This window comes from Aulonocara stuartgranti (assembly GCF_965226115.1).
Source record: "Aulonocara stuartgranti genome assembly, chromosome: 16".
Lineage (NCBI taxonomy): Eukaryota > Metazoa > Chordata > Actinopteri > Cichliformes > Cichlidae > Aulonocara > Aulonocara stuartgranti.
In genome coordinates, this window is record NC_138952.1 from 3,420,137 (window position 1) to 3,441,827 (window position 21,691).

A 21,691-nucleotide genomic window follows, 5' to 3' on the forward strand; every position below is an offset into this window, starting at 1 on the left:
GTTTCAACCCAGTTTGTTTTGCAGATTCTGTATAGCAGCTTTATTATAGGGAGAACACAACTTCCAGATTGTATGAGTAAAATCAGGTTTTTTCTCTTTGTCAGTTTAACAGTTTCTATATTGCCTGTCACTGTTCCCTGTCTGTTTTCTTACGTGGTTCTTCCTGACCTTGTACTTTCTCCTCACGTTCCCCTCTTTCCTCTCTCCCTCTTTAGACTGACAATCATACACAAATAGATTGTATTCAATTAGATGAAAAGTTACATTAATATGAAAAAAATTCTATTAAGATCACAAACAAAAAGTCCTCCCTCAGTGTACTTTCAACCAAAAGGCAAATAACCAAACCACATGAACATCTAATAAAAGATATAAACATTGAAACACTGATCCAACATTGTTCTTGATTGACGGATCATTTGATCTTACACTTTTACCTGAATGTGGCTCCTTTTTTTGAAAAAACTTCCTTATATCCATTATGAACCTGGCTGTCTCTCTGTACACAAACACACACACACACACACACACACACACACACACACACACACACACACACACACACACACAACAGGAGTTATAAGGTTAATGGGCATTCAGTCAGTTAGCTAGTTAATATCCATTTCAAACAGGACAGTGGTAACAACAGTACGCTACGGACAATTTTAAGTTTTAGATTTTAAATAAGCTGTATACATTTCAATGGGGGCAACAGGACGGTCAAATGTCGCTGAATTGACTACAGAGCAGGACGGATTGTAGGGTAGCAAACATTGTCGGAAAAAACGTTTTTAACACTGCAGGTTACCTGGGTGTAATGCTTTTCAGCTAAAAAGAAACATGGTCTGACTCCTACCTAACTATATAAAGAGTAACTGAAGGATAAATGCAGCTAATATGTCCTGTTTTAAGCCAGGCACTTACACCTCCGCTCCGCTGCGTCTCAGCCACCATCGCTCTGGCAGCAAGAGCGCTAGAGCCAGAGTAGGGGAGAGGCGAGCTGGAACAAACCATTTTGGGAGGAGGGGTTATCTATACTTTTGTTGTTACAATGTTACGTCTCAAACAAGTACAGTACTGTATGCTTTTTATATTTTTAGTAGTGTGTCACACAAAAAGCAAATATTGTCAAAAAAAAAGAAAGAAATCTTTGGGGGTGCTTTGATTCATTTTGGGGCTGCTGAAGCACCCCCAAAATTGGGCTAAAATTGCCCCTGATGTAACTCAAGTTATTTCATGATGGTTGAGACATTGTATAACTAAAATAATTTGTTATACTTGAGCAATACTTGACTGAAAGATGAGTGATGGAAGAAGCATAGATAAAATAGTAATGTATGCACTCTGAACTGTGTGCATAGATTGGTTTTTGACCAGGACTGGATCATTCGAGATCTGAACCCTGTGGGTTCAGTGGCGAGCCAATCCCAAGAGAGTGACTGTAGACGGACCAGAGTACGGTGTGGCCAGCCGTGGGATCCATCTTCAGCGAACCTCAGGACTATAACTACATTCCTTGACACAGATAAGACTAACACTTTAAAAATCTGTGTAGTGTTAGAACCAGTGGACAGAAACACACACACACACACACACACACACACACACACACACACACACACACACACACACACACACACAAGGAACTCTAATTTCTCTTTCCAAAGAGAAGTGGACTGAGCAACAGGAGCGGAAGCTCTTTAATTGAAACTCTTTGGAGAATTTCCTTAAAGAGGATGTTTGGTTATGATTTTATTTTTGAGCCCTTTAATGTGCGTTTGTGCACTGTAGGAAGCCAGCTTTAGACAGGCAGGGTTTGTAAACTTTACAACTTTCAATACAGTTTCTATTCAAATCACATCTTATCTATCATTGTGTGGTTCCTTCTCTGCTGATCCTTTCAAGGCTCCATAGTCTTACCTAGAACTTCCTGATACTAGTCCAAAGTTGTCAAGACAATAATTTAATGCGTATCTCATATTATTTAATTGTAATACCTGTTACACTATTGTGGGCATACTCAACCCATGGGAGTTGCTCACTCCAAGTTGTCTGATTGGTGGATGCCAAGCACCGGAGGGCCGCCTCAAGTTCCTGATTGGCCCGTTCCTGATTGGCCCGTTCCATCTGGCCGTTAGTCTGAGGGTGGAAACCAGAGGAGAGACTGACCTGCGCTTCGAGGGCATTGCAGAATTCTTTCCAGACCCGTGATGTGAACTGCAGCCCCCTGTCGATGTCCGTGGGGATTCCGTGAAGGCGAAAGACATGGTTAGTCAGGAGTCGAGCTATTTCTAAAGCACTGGGGAGCTTGGGGAGGGGGACAAAGTGAGCAGCTTTCGAAAAACGATCAATGATAGTAAGGATGACTGAGTTACCTGATGAGGAAGGGAGGCCCGTGATGAAGTCCATTGCAATGTGTGACCACGGGCGGCCAGGGGTCGGTAGGGGTTGGAGAAGGCCGGAAGATGGCTGATTGACGCTCTTGTTTTGAGCGCATGTAGGACAGGCAGCAATGTATTCGCGGACGTCCTTAGCTAAGGACGGCGACCAGGCGAAGCGTTGGAGGAAGGTAATGGTGCGGTGGACCCCAGGGTGGCAGGTGAACTTGGCCGTGTGAGCCCAATGCAAAACTCGTGATCTGACAGTAGAGGGAACAAAGAGTAGGCCCGGGGGACCCGCACCAAGGTCCGGTTCCGTTTGTTGGGCCTCTCGAATAGCTGACTCAATCTCCCAGGTTTTTGCCCCGACAACACACGTGGAAGGAAGAATGGGGATCCTGGGCAGCGTCTTCGGAGGTGGCAAATTGGCGTGAGAGGGAATCGGGTTTGACATTACGAGAGCCGGGTCTGTAGGTGATTGTGAATTGGAATCTGGTGAGAAACAGAGCCCACCTAGCTTGCCTGGCGTTGAGTCGTTTCGCGGACCGGATGTATTCCAAGTTTTTGTGGTCCGTCCAAACCACGAACGGTTGGGCAGCTCCCTCTAACCAGTGACGCCACTCTTCTAGGGCCAGCTTGATGGCCAATGGCTCTCAGTTCCCCACATCATAAGTATCAGAAGTAAGCACAAGGATGAAGCTTACCACCTTGTTGCTGGGAGAGCACTGCCCGCACTCCTGTGTCCACCTCCACGACGAAGGGTTGACTGAGATCGGGTTGGATGAGGATGGGTGCAGAGGCAAAGCGCTCCTTCAGGCAAGAGAAAGCCTGGCGAGCCGGTTCATCCCAGTGGAAGGGGACCTTGGGTGAGGTGAGGTGAGACGAGTCAGGGGTAGAGCGAGCTGGCTATAGTTGCGGAAACGGCGATAAAAGTTAGCGAAACCCAAGAAACTCTGAAGCTGCTTGCGATGGGATGGAGTGGGCCAGTTTAACACAGCCTGAACTTTGGAGGGGTCCGCTCTCAGGTTACCTTGTTCAATGACATAGCCCAGGAAAGAGACTGTGGAAGCATAAAACTCACATTTTTCCCCCTTCACGAAGAGACGGTTTTCCGGGAGGAGGTGGAGGACCTGCCTGACATGGTGTTTGTGTTCAGAGACAGAATGAGAGAAAATGAGGATGTCATCCAGATAAACGAAGACGAAGTGGTTAATGAAGTCCTGCAGTACGTCGTTTACCAGGGCCTGAAAAACAGCTGGGGTATTGGTGAGACCAAACGGCATGACAAGATATTCAAAATGACCAAGGTGATTGTTGAAGGCTGTTTTCCATTCATCCCCCTCCCTTATTCTTACCAGATGGTACGCGTTGCGCAGGTCCAGCTTAGTGAAGATGGTGGCCTCCTGAAGGAGCTCGAAGGCAGAATGAGTGAGTGAAAAATAGTGAGTGGATATTTATTCTTCACTGAGATGTTGTTAAGGCCCTGATAATCAATACAAGGTCGTAAGCTCTTGTCTTTCTTGGCAACGAAGAAGAATCCGGCGGCCACAGAAGATGACGAGGGGCGAATGAGACCTGCGGTGAGTGATTCGTTGATGTATTTTTCTATACTTTCACGTTCGGGCTGAGACAGACTGTATAGGCGGCTGGTAGGGAGAGGTGCACCTGGAAGAAGATCAATGCCGCAGTCATACGGCCGATGCGGAGGAAGCGAGCGTGCTCTATCCTTGCAAAACACTTGTTTGAGATCATGGTAGACGGGTGGCACGGAGGAGAGGTCCGGCGGCTTGGAGAGAGAAGAATTGGTTAGTGGTTCGGAAGAGGGGGTGGCAGCTTTCAGACAGGACATGTAACAATCCTCCCCCCCACCCCACCTTTTTCCAATCGATAACAGGGTTATGTTGATGCAACCACGGGTAACCCAGAACTAGTGGCATGAGCGGAGCTTGAAACACATACAGCTGTATAGTCTGGGAATGATTGCCAGAGAGAGTCAGTAAAACGGGCTCAGTGATATGAGTGATGTTAGGAAGCCGCTGGCCACTGAGGGCGGTGACTTGGAGTGACTGTGGCAGAGGCTCAGAATTCAGATTTAATCGTCTGGCCAGCGAAGTGTCAATAAAGTTCTGTTCCGCTCCTGAATCGATTAGAGCCTTAAGAGGGCTGACCTGAAGCTGCACCGTTAATTTAGCTGCTGGCATGAGCCGTGGAGGAGACTGTGAACTAGAGCCCACGCCCACCCGTATTCTCATCTCTACTGCAGCCTTTTGGCAGAGACGTGCAAACATTGGCAACATGACCCTTACGGCTGCAATAGAAACACTCACCGGCCCTCCACCGACGGTGCCTTTCCTCAGGGGAAAGGCGAGAGCGACCCAGCTGCATAGGTTGCTCACCCTCCTCCATGTTGTGCGACTCCGAATCTCTTCCGCCACTCGTGGCGCTTCCGCCCGATGCTGCTTCGCCGTGTCCCAGAGACCTCTGGGAAACATAGTCCTCAGTTCTGCGTCGCGCACGTAAATGCCCGTCCACCTTTACACACAACGTTATCACATCAGACAAAGTTTTAGGTAACTCTCTTATCACTAGTTCGCCCTTTAACTCATCACACACGTTGTTCAACAAAGTACTTATCAATGCTGGCTGCCCCCACCCGGTCTCTTCGGCCAACGTCCAGAACAAAATGAAGTATTCCGCCATACTTCGTCTTCCCTGCTTAAGATTTAGTAAATGGTGAGATGCTGCATCAGCGCCAGTAGCTCTCTCAATCACACATTTAAATTTAGCAAGAAAATCCTGGTATGCTGACGTCAGTTCTCAAAACAGCTTGAGCCCAGGTTAAAGCCGGTCCGCGTAAGAGCTGGACAAAAAAGGCAATCTTAGCCTCGTCAGTTTCATATGTCCTCCGCAACTGTCTAAACTTTGGGTCAGAAAGCCGGCACATTTGTGAAACTCACCCGCGAAGGGTTCCAGTGTTGGCAAATCTCGCTCCGGGGGCTCCAGGGAGTGGGATGAGGCGAAGCCAAAGGCCCGGGTGCCGGAAGCTCAGAAGCCGGTAACTGTGAGGAGACAGAGGGAGGAGAGGCTGCTGGGCTTACCAGGGGTACGCGCTGAGCAAGGACCTGCGTTAGAGCGGTCAACTGCTGATTGATGAGCTGCAGCCTTTGTTCGTGACGTTCCAAAACCTCCTCGGCCGTAAGGACGCGCTGCTGGGCGGCAGAGTCCGCTGACTCCATATTCTGGCTGGATCGTTATGTTAAGGTTCAATGCAGGGGACTCAAACGCGGGACTCCTGAATCAGCTGAATAGAAGGGAAATCCAAGGGGGAAGTCACTCGCTCTCCAACTCTCCACATACACGACAACAGTCCTTCTTTTCACACTTGACACACAGATTCACACGGGAAAGGTAATCCAGGGGCACTGTAGATAAGGAGACAGGAATGAGAACGATATTCACAAAAGACACATGACTTATCTTGAGCTGTAGCTTGACTTTCACTGACGCGTGGTAGACAACGATCCAGCGAAGACCAGCAGTCACCTCCTGGCTTAAATGCTGTTCACCTTGATGGGCATCAGCTGTGTTCTTTTCCGTGGGCGTGGGCCGAGGGCGTAAACCCACAATGAGTTCCGCCCCGGCGACGGAGAGGAGGAGAGAGAGAGAGCGCAAGAGAGAGAAAAAGACAGAAAAGGCCGATCAGCATCTCGCCGATCCCCCAGGCCATGACACTTGGGGCAGGAACTCGTCCCTGACTTGAAGTGGGCCCTCCACCTTTTTCCAGCTGAGGACCGTGGCCTCAGATTTGGAGGTGCAGATTCTCATTCCCACTGCTTCAAACTCAGCTTTGAACCGTTCCAAAGCGAGCAGAAGGCCATCACCCGATGAAGCCAACAGAACCACAAAGTAGAGATGAGATTCTGAGAACACCCACAAAGAGCATTTGGACGTAGCTTTGCCACTGCTCCAGGTGGCTCAGCACAGAGTGGAGAGCTACGTTGATGGCATCTTCTATGGATCTGTTCGCATAATTTGCAAACTGGTAATCACTGGTCTGATCCACAATGAAGACAAGTCCACGTACAGACAGGAGGTGGACCAGCTGTTCCACTGTTGCAGTCAGAACCACCCGGACCCGACTGTGGACGTGACAGTGAACCTTCAGACTCGCCCTAACTATCCTTAAAAATAGAGTACTTACCGTGGATCACTTCAGACTCCTAGGGCCCACCTTTTCAAGCGATCTGAAGTGGTCCCCACATATAGACTCTATCCAGAAGAAGGCCCAGCAGAGGTTGTGGTTCCTGCAGCAACTCAGAATATACTACCAGATCTCTGAGACCATGGTTTTACGCAAAAAAAACTTAAATTTACTCTTTTCTGGGCTGGAGGAAAAGGGGGTGATCGTGGTGCAACGATAAGGTTACATCACTCTGCAGAAAATTGGAGAAGCACCTGGGATAGAATCTTTCCATTGTGGAATAGGAAAGGTAGAGAGTGAGCAGGCGGCAGAGTAACAGGTAAGTAGCAGGTAACAGGTGCAAACAAGTCTTTTTTTCCACAGAGTTACTAAGAGGCAAAGACAAAGCAACATTCACAAGAACTTCTTACTGTCTTACTAGTGACTTCAGCAAACGTCAGAGAGCCTGATCATTATCACTGAAGCAACAATGATCTGACTGGACTACGAAGGACTACAAACGAAAAACAGAAAAAAACCACAACAAGTCCTAGACAATTATGTTTAATTGGCATAAATGTAAGAAATTCCTATCAGTATTATGAAGAAAGCATTTTTTAAATAAAGTTGTAAAACTTTTTAATATTTCTTTTTCAAGAACCTGCAGGTTTGTTTTATTATGTGTTTAGTACATGATACATATTAAATCCCCTGTGATCTTCCAAAGCTGTGAGCTTTCATTCCAGATCAATGATTGGCTGGTTTGAAATCCCAGCTCACGTGTTGCTGTTATCTGTACCTGATAGAGGAGAGAGGAGAACAGAGACCAGATACAGTGAGCGAATAAGCTTCACTTACATCTCTCAATCACAATGAATAATGTTTCTGTAATAACAATGTTTTTTCTTTCAGGTTTCAATGAAACAGTCAGTCACAGGTTTGTTCTCTTTTTCCTCAGTTTGTTGTGTTACTGCATCATTTGCCTGCTAAATGTTTCTCTCATTGTGATCATCATCTTGGACAGCAACCTCCATGAATCAATGTATATTCTGCTTTGTGTCTTTTGCATCAATGCACTTTATGGAACAGCAGGTTTCTACCCTAAATTTCTCTGGGATCTCCTCTCTGATGTTAATCTCATCTCATATTACGGTTGCCTTATTCAGACTAAGGTGATTTTTTCTTTTGTCTGCGGCGAACTGTCGATTCTTGCACTCATGGCATATGACAGATATGTGGCCATATGTCAGCCACTGAAGTACCACTCTATCATGTCAAAGCAAAGAGTCATTAGGTTTGCATGTTTTTTGTGGTTAACAACCTTCTGCATTATGGCTGTGAATATCTTTCTAACATCCAGACTGAAGTTATGCAGCCCGTATATTTCCAGACTCTTCTGTATGAACTGGAGTATTGTTCAACTCGCTTGTTTTCCAGAACAAACTGCAATCAATGCTATATCTGCAAATATTGTAACAATTATTTATTTGCTTCATGGTGTTTTTATAGTTTGGTCCTATATGTATATCATTCAAACATGTGTAAAGTCTATAGAAAACAGAGCAAAGTTCATGCAAACATGTGTCCCACATCTCATCTCATTATTTACTTTTGTTGTGGCAGTACTTACTGATGTTATAAGTATGCGACTGGGTTCGAAAGAGTTGCCTCGGTCCCTTCAAAACTTTGTAGCATTAGAGTTTCTTGTCATTCCTCCTATTATGAATCCTCTGATTTACGGTTTCAAACTGACCAAAATTCGAAAAAAAATTTATAGTGTTGTTATTTTAAAAAGAACTAATTTTTGTTTTATTCGATCAGAAAATAGTTTCACACACAGCTAAGTGTCACACCCATTGTTTGACATCCATTTTTTAAAATAAGTCCAAAAAAATGTTTAATTTTTACTGAAATTTGTGTTTTATTTGGAGTTGTCTGAAAACATGTCTATTGATGTGAGCGGATATGACGTTTTATTATTTATCTGCATTTCCCAGATGATTTACATTTTGTAGATGTCTTTGCACTAAATGTATTTTTGATGGTCACCTGCCTAATTACCAAAAAAAAAAACCCACTGATATGTAGGAAGGCTGTAAATTTCACTCTCTTTCTTCTCATTACTGTTCAAGGAAATAACAGGCACCGTGGAGACTGCACATGTGAAAAGGATTAAAAGACAAACTGTTTTAGATGTGGCAGCACTATCAGAGTGTCAATCTATTTTGATATTATGCTGTCTTATAAATCTGATCCACAACCACATGGATGTGAAGCAGTTTTAGTAGTTTTCTCAGTTTTATCCTCTTTTTCTTTAACACTTATTGAAACAGTCAGAGGTTTTAGCAACTGGACCAGTTTTAGAATTTCTGCTTAATCAAACATGAAAGTCTGTTTTTACTTAACACTTGTACAATTAAATGGCTTTTCCATTGTTTGAAGGATTGAAAGTTGAAGCTGAACATTTACAGTGCAAATCAGTTTTTCTACACGATAATGTGAGAAATCTGTTAAACAGTAAGAAATAAATGTGTACAATTGCAAAAAGAAAAGATCTGGTAGCTCATTTCCCAGCAGCAGGTGAGGCCAAGAAGCACCACATCCCACACACAAACTACCAGCAAAGGCCTCCCCAATAGGCGTGTTCTCTCCCTGCTGTGCTTGACCTTCTAAACTGACACTGTCACGGTCTGCCGGAGCAAGCCGTGTGGGAATTATTTAGGACCAGGAAGCGGCAGCTCGGGTGCACCTGAGTTTAATGACAAGAGAAAATACAAACAGCAAACGGTGCGGGTGGACATGAAACTGGAAAACTTAAAGTGGGCAAAACTAACAAAACAAACCAGAAATGAACCAGTAATCAGGGGATGGGAAACAGGAGGGAAACATACCTGGGGGGACATAACAGCTGACGAGGTAAGGGAAACATAAACAGAACACACTGACATAAGACAGAGACCTTCAAAGTAAAACAGGAAACACATACACGTAATGACACAGACTCAGAAACGCAGACTGGACACAGAGATACACGGGCAGAAAGAAAAGAACACTAACCGAGGAAGAACAGAACCAAAATGACAAAAATAGAAAACACAAAACGCTGGGTCAAAAGGACCCAGGTTCATGACAGATTGACTAGAATGGCTTTTATTGTCACTATACACATGTACAAAGAGATTGAGAGCATCTCCTACCCAGTGCAGACATGTGGGGAAAGAAGAAAGGGGGGTGAGGTGCACAGTTCTGTGGCACTGTATACATATGAGCAGTTCAATATCAAATATACAAATATTGGAAAAAATAGTTGGTCTATATTTACAGTGAGGTATTTTGACATAAATTAAATATTGCACAGTGGTGGTAGTGGTTATATATTCAGTGTATAGAGGAGAGGCTTGAATTGGGGGGTGAAACTGTGTCATCGGTTCATGTGTTAGTTCAGGGTGCTCATGGTTTTTGCAAAGGAACTGTTCCTAAGTCTGTCAGTGTTTGTGCTGATGCACCTGTAGCGCTTCCCTGAGGGAAGCAGGTCGAACAGGTCAAAGCCTGGGTGGGAGCTGCCCTTGATGATGTTTGTTGCTCTGTTGAGGCAGTGGGTGAAATAAATGTCTGACAAGGAGGGGAGAGGGCAGCCAATAATCTTCTGTGCTGCCTTGATTACACTGTGAAGCTTCACTCTGTTCCCATCTGGTCAGCTGCCGTACCTTACTTTGATGCAGTATGTCAGCAGGCTGTCAATGGACAGGTAGTAGAAGATCAGCAGCAGGTTGGAGTCCAGTTTGTGCTTCCTGGGAAACCGGAAGGTGTGGACCCTCTCCAACCATCACTGTTGATGTATTGGGGACCTAAGTCAGTGCTGTGCCACCTGAAGTCGACAATGATCTCTTTGGTTTTCATAATGGTAAGTGCTAGTTTTTTCTCTGAACACTATGATGTCAACTTCAGGACTTCCTCTCTGTAGGCTGCCTCGTCTCCCTTTGAGATAAGTCTGACTAATGTGGTGTCAGCAAACTTGATGATGATGTTGTTGTGGGTCGAACTGCAGTCTTAGGTTTAGAGACAATACAGGAGGGGGCTCAGCACACAGCCTTGTGGGGAGCCAATGCTCAGCATGCGAGTGGAGGACAGATAGGGGCCAAGTCTTACAGTCTGGGGCCGGTTGGTGAGAAAGTCAAAGGCCAAGAGTGACCAGTTTGGTGAAGAGGATATCCAGGATGATTGTATAGAAAGCTGAGCTGTAATCCACAAAGATCATCCATCCATCCATCTGCTTATCCGGGGCTGGGTCACAGGGGCCGCAGCCCTAGCAGAGAAGCTCAGACCTCCCTCCCTCCTCAGCCACCTCCTCCAACTTGTCTGGGGGAACACCAAGGCATTCCCAGGGCAGCTGAGAGATAAAATCTCTCTAGTATGTCCCAGGTCTGCCTCGGGGCCTCCTCCTGGTGGGACATGCCCGAAACACCTCATTCAGGAGGTGCCCAGGATGCCTGAACAACCTCAACTGGCTCCACTTAATGTGGAGGAGCAGCTGCTCTACTCTGAGCCCCTCCCGGAAGACTGAACTTCTCACCCTATCTCTAAGGGAAAGGCCAGCCACCCTTCAGAGGAAGCCCATTTCTGCCGCTTGTATCCGTAATCTCGGTCACTACCCTCAGCTCGTGACCATAGGGGAGGGGAAGGACGTAGATCGACCAGTAAATTAAGAGCTTCGCTTTTACACTTGGCTCTCTCTTCACCTCAACAGACTGGTATTGCATCCATATCACTGCAGCCGCAGCACCAATCCGTCTGTCGATCTCCCACTCCCGTCACTCATGAGCAAGACCCAGAGATACTTAAACTTGGTGTAACAAAGGACTGGACAGGCAGGGTTTCACTTGAGACACATGAAACACGTTATGGATCTGCATATTTCAGGGACGGACAGAAACCGGGTTATCCAGAGAGTCTATAACAAACGGACCAATGAAGGTGGGAGACAGTTTCTTTGACTCAGCCCGGAGCGGAACAAATCGGGTCCACAGCCAAACCTTTTGTCCCGGGGTGTAGGCAGGTGCAGGGGTCTGGTGACGGTCCGCCAGGTGCTTATTGTGATCCGCTGTGCGAAGAAGGGCGGCTTAGCGATTTCTGTGTATTTCTGTGGTCTAACATTACTGTGATTCATCTGAGTTTGTTAGCTTTCCAAAACGTTGGAGAAGCAGTAATATCGTCATGTAGTGCTAAATGCACCCTTTCAGTTTTGTTGACTTAGAAGTTAATTCATTTGATAAAGATGCAAAAAGTTCATAAAATGTGATTATAAAATGTGAGGGATCTCATTACTCTGTTGAAGTATTTGTCACGATTAGTGGAGCGGACTCAGGTGCAGACCACAAGTTTCTTCAAATCAAAAGTGAATTTATTTACAGTGTTCTCCACGGTGAAATATATATACACACACAACGGTGTCTGGGGAAAAGGGGCCGGGGTTCCAGGGTCCGGGAGTGAAAGGGGCAGGAGTCCAGGGAGGGGAGATTTCCACACAGCCCTCGCAACCACACACAGCTCCTCTCCTTTCCTCTATCACTCTTGCTCACTCTCAGTCACCGTGCACAAGGAAAACAGGTCCAGGGGAAATCTATACACAGAAAGAGAAACAGTTAATCTCCTGGTTCAGACGTACTGACGAACAAACTTTGCAGAGTGCAGGACGACTGACGCTGATGGCTCAACGATCCAGCGACGAGTAGAGCAGACTCGCCATCTTAAGTAGGACTCCAATTCTCATAATCAGCGGCAGGTGTGCTGATCATCTCCAGGTGCGTGGGCCAGGAGCAGGAGCCCATACTGAGCTCCGCGCCGGCAGGAGAAAGAGAGAGTGGAAGAGGACGAGAGAGAAAGGGAGAGCAGAGGCGAGAGAGGAGAAAAAACAAAACAAAGAGCCTGACTGCTGTCAGCTGGCGAGGTGCGGGGACCATGACAGTATTAATGTTTAAGAAGTTGATATATTTTTTAGGGATATAATTCAAGTTGAAATATCTTAAAAAGAAGAACAGTTAAAAGCAAGCTGTTAAAGGGATAAATATGGGAGAGTGAATCTTACAAGTTTATTTATACTTAAAAGGGTAAATATAAGGTATATTTTCTGTTGAGCTGTGCAAAGAAGGGCAGCCCGGGTGGCTCTCCAGGCACGTCGACACCTCCGTAGATGCTGCTGGAAAGAGGGGACAAAGTGCTCACCTTCGACGGCCGGAAAGAGAGGTGGTTGGTAACCCAGAGATGCTTCGAAGGGGGACACCCCGGTGGCTGAGGAGGTAAGACTATTGTAACCCGCATCAGATTTTTAGGTTGTGCTGCTGAATAAGGTTGGAGGTCTAATTTTCCCTCCCCGCCACTAGGAGGCGAGTATGCCTGGAGATGACTTTCTGTCAGTCAGCATTTCCTGTTGTGAAAGCCATTACTCACAGGCAACCGCCAAATTAGCTGAAAGATCCCAGTAAGAAAAGCTAAAATAAAAGTTAAATTCACAATTTATCTTCACATACTAGTAGTTAATAGATGGCTATTTATTAGGATCTGAAATCTGTGAAATTCGGCCGTGGGGAGCTGCGTCAGCCGGGCGAGGGATGCTACATGAATGTTAGCACCATAAAGACATGTAGTTGACTGCTGTTAATATATTTTCTGCTTTAAAAAACAAAACCAGTCGGAGTTGTGATATTTATGTTTAAAGTACTGTAACATCACTGATATGCAGATGTTTAATTTTAAGTGCTAAAGAATATATTAAAATGTGCCCAGCTAACCGCTAGTATTAAGCTACTGCTTAGCGATTTCTGTGTATTTCTGTGTTCTAACATTACTGTGATTCATCTGAGTTTGTTAGCTTTCCAAAACGTTGGAGAAGCAATAATATCGTCATGCAGTGCTAAAATGCACCCTTTCAGTTTTGTTGACTTAAAAGTTAATTCATTTGATAAAGATGCAAAAAGTTCATAAAATGTCATTATAAAATGTGAGGGATCTCATTATTCTGTTGAAGTATTAATGTTTTAAGAAGTTGATATATTTTTCTGAGAAATAATTCAAGTTGAAATATCTTAAAAAGAAGAACAGTTAAAAGCGAGGGATAAATATGGGAGAGTGAATCTTACAAGTTTATTTATTCTTAAAAGGGTAAATATAAGGTATATTTTCTGTTGCGCTAAAACCTTGCGTGATGTAACTCAGGGGCGATTCTAGGATCAGAGATTTGGGGGTGCTGAGCACCCAGAGAGCTGCCCAGCCAGGCAAGATAAACCTGTCTCTGTCAGTCCCTGCATCCTTAAATATTGTCCCGAGTTCTCTCTGACTGTCACTTTGGTGCATTTAAACCCCTGTTCCTCCCTGTCCTCATCGTCTGTTGTCTTCGTCTCCTTTATCAGTCATCATAATTTTACCATCTCTGTGCAAGTCTGCAAATTTCTTTATTAATATAAGATTCTTAAATTCATCAAGTCTCTCTGTACCTGGGTCCTCGTCACAAAACATGACATGACTGTTTTGTACATTTTAACACAATTTAATCCCACATTTGTGAAAGAAAAGCAAAACACTTTTTTGAAAAGTCTGTAACAAAACCATGAAATCTGATCAAGCTTATTTAAATGCTGCAAAAGAAGAATGGATTGGAATAGAAAAAATACATATCCTAACCTTAATTACTGGGGGAGAATTATGAATGATGCTCATAGTGAGTAAAAAGTAAACTGAGTGCATTTTTCGGACAGAGATTCACTTTTAATGTGTATGTATAATATAATACAGATACACAAAAAACACTCCCAAAACAGAATTATTGCAAATAAATTATTACAAAATATTAATAAAAACTATAAAAATGGAGGCAACTTTGCCTGTGGTAGAATTTATACAATGTATGAAAAAAAATCTTTATTGCAGACCCTAATTTTACTAATTTAATAATACTAATTTTGTGTTGTAAGATTTATGAGTTTCGTGCTTTCATAGTGGTACTTAGGAGAGCTTGACATTTTTATCAGGTGGTACACACTGTAAAAAGTTTGAGAAACACTGATAAGTTAAGTGTATGTGTGCTTTTGGAAAACATTTAAAGCTGCTGTACAGAATCTTTGAAACAAGCTAGCTTAAAACATTTTTAGAATATAAACAGAGCACTCTGCTTCTCTTTACAGCTCCTCACTCCACCAGGGCTCTTTGGCAGTTTCTGATAGTGTGCAAATGTGATGTACATACTAGAGATGGCACGATACCACTTTTTTATGTCCGATACCGATACCGATATCATAAATTTGGATATCTGCCGATACCGATATGAATCCGATATAGTGTTTTTTAATCAACAAAACTGTTTTTTTAAAATATCTTGCTGCATTTTGCAAGTCTGCAAGTTCATACTCAAGTTTAAAACAACAACTACACTAAAGCTATTCTGTTATACCTGTATACAAAAAAAATATTTCATAGTTCAGCAATACTGATCAATCTAATAAACTTAGACCTACACCATTCTCCCTATTCTGGTATTTTAAAGAGTACTTAGCGTAAATATTAAGCAACCTAACTAATAGGGTTCCAACTCCCAGCAACAACAAAAATAAATAAATAAAAAATAGGGAACCACCCCTCACGCTCCACCTCATGATGCTTAATCGACGTAATCAACCTTAATTTGATGCAGTGTGAAAAAAAATGCACAGAAATCAATTATTTTTCAAGAAATATTAAATAGATTCAACATCTTTCTTCAACAAAATTGCAGACTGCACAGATGGTACCTTCCCAAAGGAAAAAGTACTATAGCTTACTAGGGTATATATATTAGACTTAATAGTCACTATATACAGTAATTGACTTCTATTCATTTTACATCAAATTAAAACTTTGGGTGTCAGATAATTATTTATTAAAAGCTAGACATTTTAAATGAGAATAAGAAAGAAAAGTATGTCTTTGTGCCCCCTTTTCCCTGTTAATGCCCTATCGGCCCCCCTGGCTAAACTTTGCTAGATCCGCCCCTGCACAGTTACCAGCGTCAGCTACGTAGAAAAAGATCCTGGTGTAGAAAGAAATATTAAATAAATTCTAACAACAGCTGATCAAGCTTAAACGTGCTGCTGTTGTTCAGCCGCTGGTTTCCTCTTTCTGGTGCAAAGTGGGCCAAAAACAAACAAGAGAGACTCGCTACAGAAAAGCCGATCAGCTGATCATTTAAGCAGTTTCACGATTGAAGTAGCAGCCGGAGAGCGAGAGGCAGTCGCTCGTTAAGCTTAACGCAGGAATGCTTTACAAACATTCAGAGATGGACTTACACACTTGCTTTACTTCTCTCGGGATAACTTTGTCGGAGATGAAATGCCAGGTTGCTAGCGAAGCTCCAAATGCTATCCAGACCACCGACAGGTCCCGCATGCCACAGCCGCTCTATCACGTGATGCATATTGCTCCGACGTGCTAACCTGAGGTGAGTTACGGCGTGTTGCAAGTTTTGTGAGGTGCTTTCGTGATATTTAATGGATCGGATTACATTTTTTATTTTTCTCCGATATCCGATCCAGTAATTTAGGTCAGTATCGGACCGATACCGATACGTAATATCGGATCGGTCCATCTCTAGTACATTCTGCGGCAGTGTGGCGTGGGTGTGGTCCTTGGCCAGCTGCAGAGGAGGCGTGACGCAGTGAGCTCCCGGGGCAGCGCAGGGGCGGGGTGAACAGGTGTGCTGGGATCTGACAATGATTGTGTCTCTTTATATGTTGGCAGTGACAGACGGAGACGGAGGTGACAGCAGAGAAAGAGAGCGCGGAGTATATGTGTCCACGTACAACCCCGAGTTTAATAAAAAGTTCTGCATTGTCAAAGTCGCTCCGGCTGGTATTTCTTGGGTCCACCGTTACAGGCAGTCATACAGACAACTGGACGGTCCAAAAGTTGGCCTACCTATTACTGGCTGAGGTTTCAGTAGAGTTGTGGCTGAACCACATAAAAATATATCATTAATTTTAATCTCCCCAATCAATTACAATGTTATGTTGGAATGTTGTTAAAGAGGGTCAAAAATGTTTCAACCCAGTTTGTTTTGCAGATTCTGTATAGCAGCTTTATTATAGGGAGAACACAACTTCCAGATTGTATGAGTAAAATCAGGTTTTTTCTCTTTGTCAGTTTAACAGTTTCTATATTGCCTGTCACTGTTCCCTGTCTGTTTTCTTACGTGGTTCTTCCTGACCTTGTACTTTCTCCTCACGTTCCCCTCTTTCCTCTCTCCCTCTTTAGACTGACAATCATACACAAATAGATTGTATTCAATTAGATGAAAAGTTACATTAATATGAAAAAAATTCTATTAAGATCACAAACAAAAAGTCCTCCCTCAGTGTACTTTCAACCAAAAGGCAAATAACCAAACCACATGAACATCTAATAAAAGATATAAACATTGAAACACTGATCCAACATTGTTCTTGATTGACGGATCATTTGATCTTACACTTTTACCTGAATGTGGCTCCTTTTTTTGAAAAAACTTCCTTATATCCATTATGAACCTGGCTGTCTCTCTGTACACAAACACACACACACACACACACACACACACACACACACACACACACAACAGGAGTTATAAGGTTAATGGGCATTCAGTCAGTTAGCTAGTTAATATCCATTTCAAACAGGACAGTGGTAACAACAGTACGCTACGGACAATTTTAAGTTTTAGATTTTAAATAGGCTGTATACATTTCAATGGGGGCAACAGGACGGTCAAATGTCGCTTAATTGACTACAGAGCAGGACGGATTGTAGGGTAGCAAACATTGTCGGAAAAAAAGTTTTTAACACTGCAGGTTACCTGGGTGTAATGCTTTTCAGCTAAAAAGAAACATGGTCTGACTCCTACCTAACTATATAAAGAGTAACTGAAGGATAAATGCAGCTAATATGTCCTGTTTTAAGCCAGGCACTTACACCTCCGCTCCGCTGCGTCTCAGCCACCATCGCTCTGGCAGCAAGAGCGCTAGAGCCAGAGTAGGGGAGAGGCGAGCTGGAACAAACCATTTTGGGAGGAGGGGTTATCTATACTTTTGCTGTTACAATGTTACGTCTCAAACAAGTACAGTACTGTATGCTTTTTATATTTTTAGTAGTGTGTCACACAAAAAGCAAATATTGTCAAAAAAAAAGAAAGAAATCTTTGGGGGTGCTTTGATTCATTTTGGGGCTGCTGAAGCACCCCCAAAATTGGGCTAAATTTGCCCCTGATGTAACTCAAGTTATTTCATGATGGTTGAGACATTGTATAACTAAAATAATTTGTTATACTTGAGCAATACTTGACTGAAAGATGAGTGATGGAAGAAGCATAGATAAAATAGTAATGTATGCACTCTGAACTGTGTGCATAGATTGGTTTTTGACCAGGACTGGATCATTCGAGATCTGAACCCTGTGGGTTCAGTGGCGAGCCAATCCCAAGAGAGTGACTGTAGACGGACCAGAGTACGGTGTGGCCAGCCGTGGGATCCATCTTCAGCGAACCTCAGGACTATAACTACATTCCTTGACACAGATAAGACTAACACTTTAAAAATCTGTGTAGTGTTAGAACCAGTGGACAGAAACACACACACACACACACACACACACACACACACACACACACACACACACACACACACACACAAGGAACTCTAATTTCTCTTTCCAAAGAGAAGTGGACTGAGCAACAGGAGCGGAAGCTCTTTAATTGAAACTCTTTGGAGAATTTCCTTAAAGAGGATGTTTGGTTATGATTTTATTTTTGAGCCCTTTAATGTGCGTTTGTGCACTGTAGGAAGCCAGCTTTAGACAGGCAGGGTTTGTAAACTTTACAACTTTCAATACAGTTTCTATTCAAATCACATCTTATCTATCATTGTGTGGTTCCTTCTCTGCTGATCCTTTCAAGGCTCCATAGTCTTACCTAGAACTTCCTGATACTAGTCCAAAGTTGTCAAGACAATAATTTAATGCGTATCTCATATTATTTAATTGTAATACCTGTTACACTATTGTGGGCATACTCAACCCATGGGAGTTGCTCACTCCAAGTTGTCTGATTGGTGGATGCCAAGCACCGGAGGGCCGCCTCAAGTTCCTGATTGGCCCGTTCCTGATTGGCCCGTTCCATCTGGCCGTTAGTCTGAGGGTGGAAACCAGAGGAGAGACTGACCTGCGCTTCGAGGGCATTGCAGAATTCTTTCCAGACCCGTGATGTGAACTGCAGCCCCCTGTCGATGTCCGTGGGGATTCCGTGAAGGCGAAAGACATGGTTAGTCAGGAGTCGAGCTATTTCTAAAGCACTGGGGAGCTTGGGGAGAGGGACAAAGTGAGCAGCTTTCGAAAAACGATCAATGATAGTAAGGATGACTGAGTTACCTGATGAGGAAGGGAGGCCCGTGATGAAGTCCATTGCAATGTGTGACCACGGGCGGCCAGGGGTCGGTAGGGGTTGGAGAAGGCCGGAAGATGGCTGATTGATGCTCTTGTTTTGAGCGCATGTAGGACAGGCAGCAATGTATTCGCGGACGTCCTTAGCTAAGGACGGCGACCAGGCGAAGCGTTGGAGGAAGGTAATGGTGCGGTGGACCCCAGGGTGGCAGGTGAACTTGGCCGTGTGAGCCCAATGCAAAACTCGTGATCTGACAGTAGAGGGAACAAAGAGTAGGCCCGGGGGACCCGCACCAAGGTCCGGTTCCGTTTGTTGGGCCTCTCGAATAGCTGACTCAATCTCCCAGGTTTTTGCCCCGACAACACACGTGGAAGGAAGAATGGGGGCGTCCTCGGCAGCTCCGTTGGAGGTGGCAAATTGGCATGAGAGGGAATCGGGTTTGACATTACGAGAGCCGGGTCTGTAGGTGATTGTGAATTGGAATCTGGTGAGAAACAGAGCCCACCTAGCTTGCCTGGCATTGAGTCGTTTCGCGGACCGGATGTATTCCAAGTTTTTGTGGTCCGTCCAAACCACGAACGGTTGGGCAGCTCCCTCTAACCAGTGACGCCACTCTTCTAGGGCCAGCTTGATGGCCAATAGCTCTCAGTTCCCCACATCATAAGTATCAGAAGTAAGCACAAGGATGAAGCTTACCACCTTGTTGCTGGGAGAGCACTGCCCGCACTCCTGTGTCCACCTCCACGACGAAGGGTTGACTGAGATCGGGTTGGATGAGGATGGGTGCAGAGGCAAAGCGCTCCTTCAGGCAAGAGAAAGCCTGGCGAGCCGGTTCATCCCAGTGGAAGGGGACCTTGGGTGAGGTGAGGTGAGACGAGTCAGGGGTAGAGCGAGCTGGCTATAGTTGCGGAAACGGCGATAAAAGTTAGCGAAACCCAAGAAACTCTGAAGCTGCTTAAGATGGGATGGAGTGGTCCAGTTTAACACAGCCTGAACTTTGGAGGGGTCCGCTCTCAGGTTACCTTGTTCAATGACATAGCCCAGGAAAGAGACTGTGGAAGCATAAAACTCACATTTTTCCCCCTTCACGAAGAGACGGTTTTCCGGGAGGAGGTGGAGGACCTGCCTGACATGGTGTTTTTGTTCAGAGACAGAATGAGAGAAAATGAGGATGTCATCCAGATAAACGAAGACGAAGTGGTTAATGAAGTCCTGCAGTACGTCGTTTACCAGGGCCTGAAAAACAGCTGGGGCATTGGTGAGACCAAACGGCATGACAAGATATTCAAAATGACCAAGGTGATTGTTGAAGGCTGTTTTCCATTCATCCCCCTCCCTTATTCTTACCAGATGGTACGCGTTGCGCAGGTCCAGCTTAGTGAAGATGGTGGCCTCCTGAAGGAGCTCGAAGGCAGAATGAGTGAGTGAAAAATAGTGAGTGGATATTTATTCTTCACTGAGATGTTGTTAAGGCCCTGATAATCAATACAAGGTCGTAAGCTCTTGTCTTTCTTGGCAACGAAGAAGAATCCGGCGGCCACAGAAGATGACGAGGGGCGAATGAGACCTGCGGTGAGTGATTCGTTGATGTATTTTTCTATACTTTCACGTTCGGGCTGAGACAGACTGTATAGGCGGCTGGTAGGGAGAGGTGCGCCTGGAAGAAGATCAATGCCGCAGTCATACGGCCGATGCGGAGGAAGCGAGCGTGCTCTATCCTTGCAAAACACTTGTTTGAGATCATGGTAGACGGGTGGCACGGAGGAGAGGTCCGGCGGCTTGGAGAGAGAAGAATTGGTTAGTGGTTCGGAAGAGGGGGTGGCAGCTTTCAGACAGGACATGTAACAATCCTCCCCCCCACCCCACCTTTTTCCAATCGATAACAGGGTTATGTTGATGCAACCACGGGTAACCCAGAACTAGTGGCATGAGCGGAGCTTGAAACACATACAGCTGTATAGTCTGGGAATGATTGCCAGAGAGAGTCAGTAAAACGGGCTCAGTGATATGAGTGATGTTAGGAAGCCGCTGGCCACTGAGGGCGGTGACTTGGAGTGACTGTGGCAGAGGCTCAGAATTCAGATTTAATCGTCTGGCCAGCGAAGTGTCAATAAAGTTCTGTTCCGCTCCTGAATCGATTAGAGCCTTAAGAGGGCTGACCTGAAGCTGCACCGTTAATTTAGCTGCTGTCATGAGCCGTGGAGGAGACTGTGAACTAGAGCCCACGCCCACCCGTATTCTCATCTCTACTGCAGCCTTTTGGCAGAGACGCGCAAACATTGGCAACATGACCCTTACGGCTGCAATAGAAACACTCACCGGCCCTCCACCGACGGTGCCTTTCCTCAGGGGAAAGGCGAGAGCGACCCAGCTGCATAGGTTGCTCACCCTCCTCCATGTTGTGCGACTCCGAATCTCTTCCGCCACTCGTGGCGCTTCCGCCCGATGCTGCTTCGCCGTGTCCCAGAGACCTCTGGGAAACATAGTCCTCAGTTCTGCGTCGCGCACGTAAATGCCCGTCCACCTTTACACACAACGTTATCACATCAGACAAAGTTTTAGGTAACTCTCTTATCACTAGTTCGCCCTTTAACTCATCACACACGTTGTTCAACAAAGTACTTATCAATGCTGGCTGCCCCCACCCGGTCTCTTCGGCCAACGTCCAGAACAAAATGAAGTATTCCGCCATACTTTGTC

The 21,691-nt window shown here is 44.9% G+C and overlaps 2 protein-coding genes and 2 long non-coding RNA genes across 4 annotated transcripts in view; 2 read left to right on the forward strand and 2 right to left on the reverse strand.

Moving 5' to 3' along the window:
• The window catches only part of LOC309690783 (uncharacterized protein), a 152,513-nt gene that overhangs the window by 96,341 nt on the left and 34,481 nt on the right, over positions 1-21,691 (forward strand). The window lies entirely within an intron of this gene.
• LOC309690792 lies at positions 107-957 on the reverse strand. Its single transcript, XR_014271813.1, has 3 exons — positions 925-957; positions 438-499; positions 107-216 (listed from the first exon to the last, which is right to left on the reverse strand). It is a non-coding gene; the product is annotated as an uncharacterized lncRNA (long non-coding RNA).
• Positions 7,385-8,525, forward strand: LOC309691683 (olfactory receptor 2A7-like). Its single transcript, XM_082509545.1, has one exon. The coding sequence runs from the start codon at positions 7,431-7,433 to the stop codon at positions 8,400-8,402; it is 972 nt and encodes a 323-aa protein (XP_082365671.1). The 5' UTR covers positions 7,385-7,430; the 3' UTR covers positions 8,403-8,525.
• LOC309690356 lies at positions 16,728-17,562 on the reverse strand. Its single transcript, XR_014271717.1, has 3 exons — positions 17,530-17,562; positions 17,059-17,120; positions 16,728-16,837 (listed from the first exon to the last, which is right to left on the reverse strand). It is a non-coding gene; the product is annotated as an uncharacterized lncRNA (long non-coding RNA).

What these genes read in the sequence shown, in the direction of transcription:
- LOC309691683 (XM_082509545.1), top strand. Translation starts at nt 7,431, where the DNA reads ATGAATAATGTTTCTGTAATAACAATGTTTTTTCTTTCAGGTTTCAAT.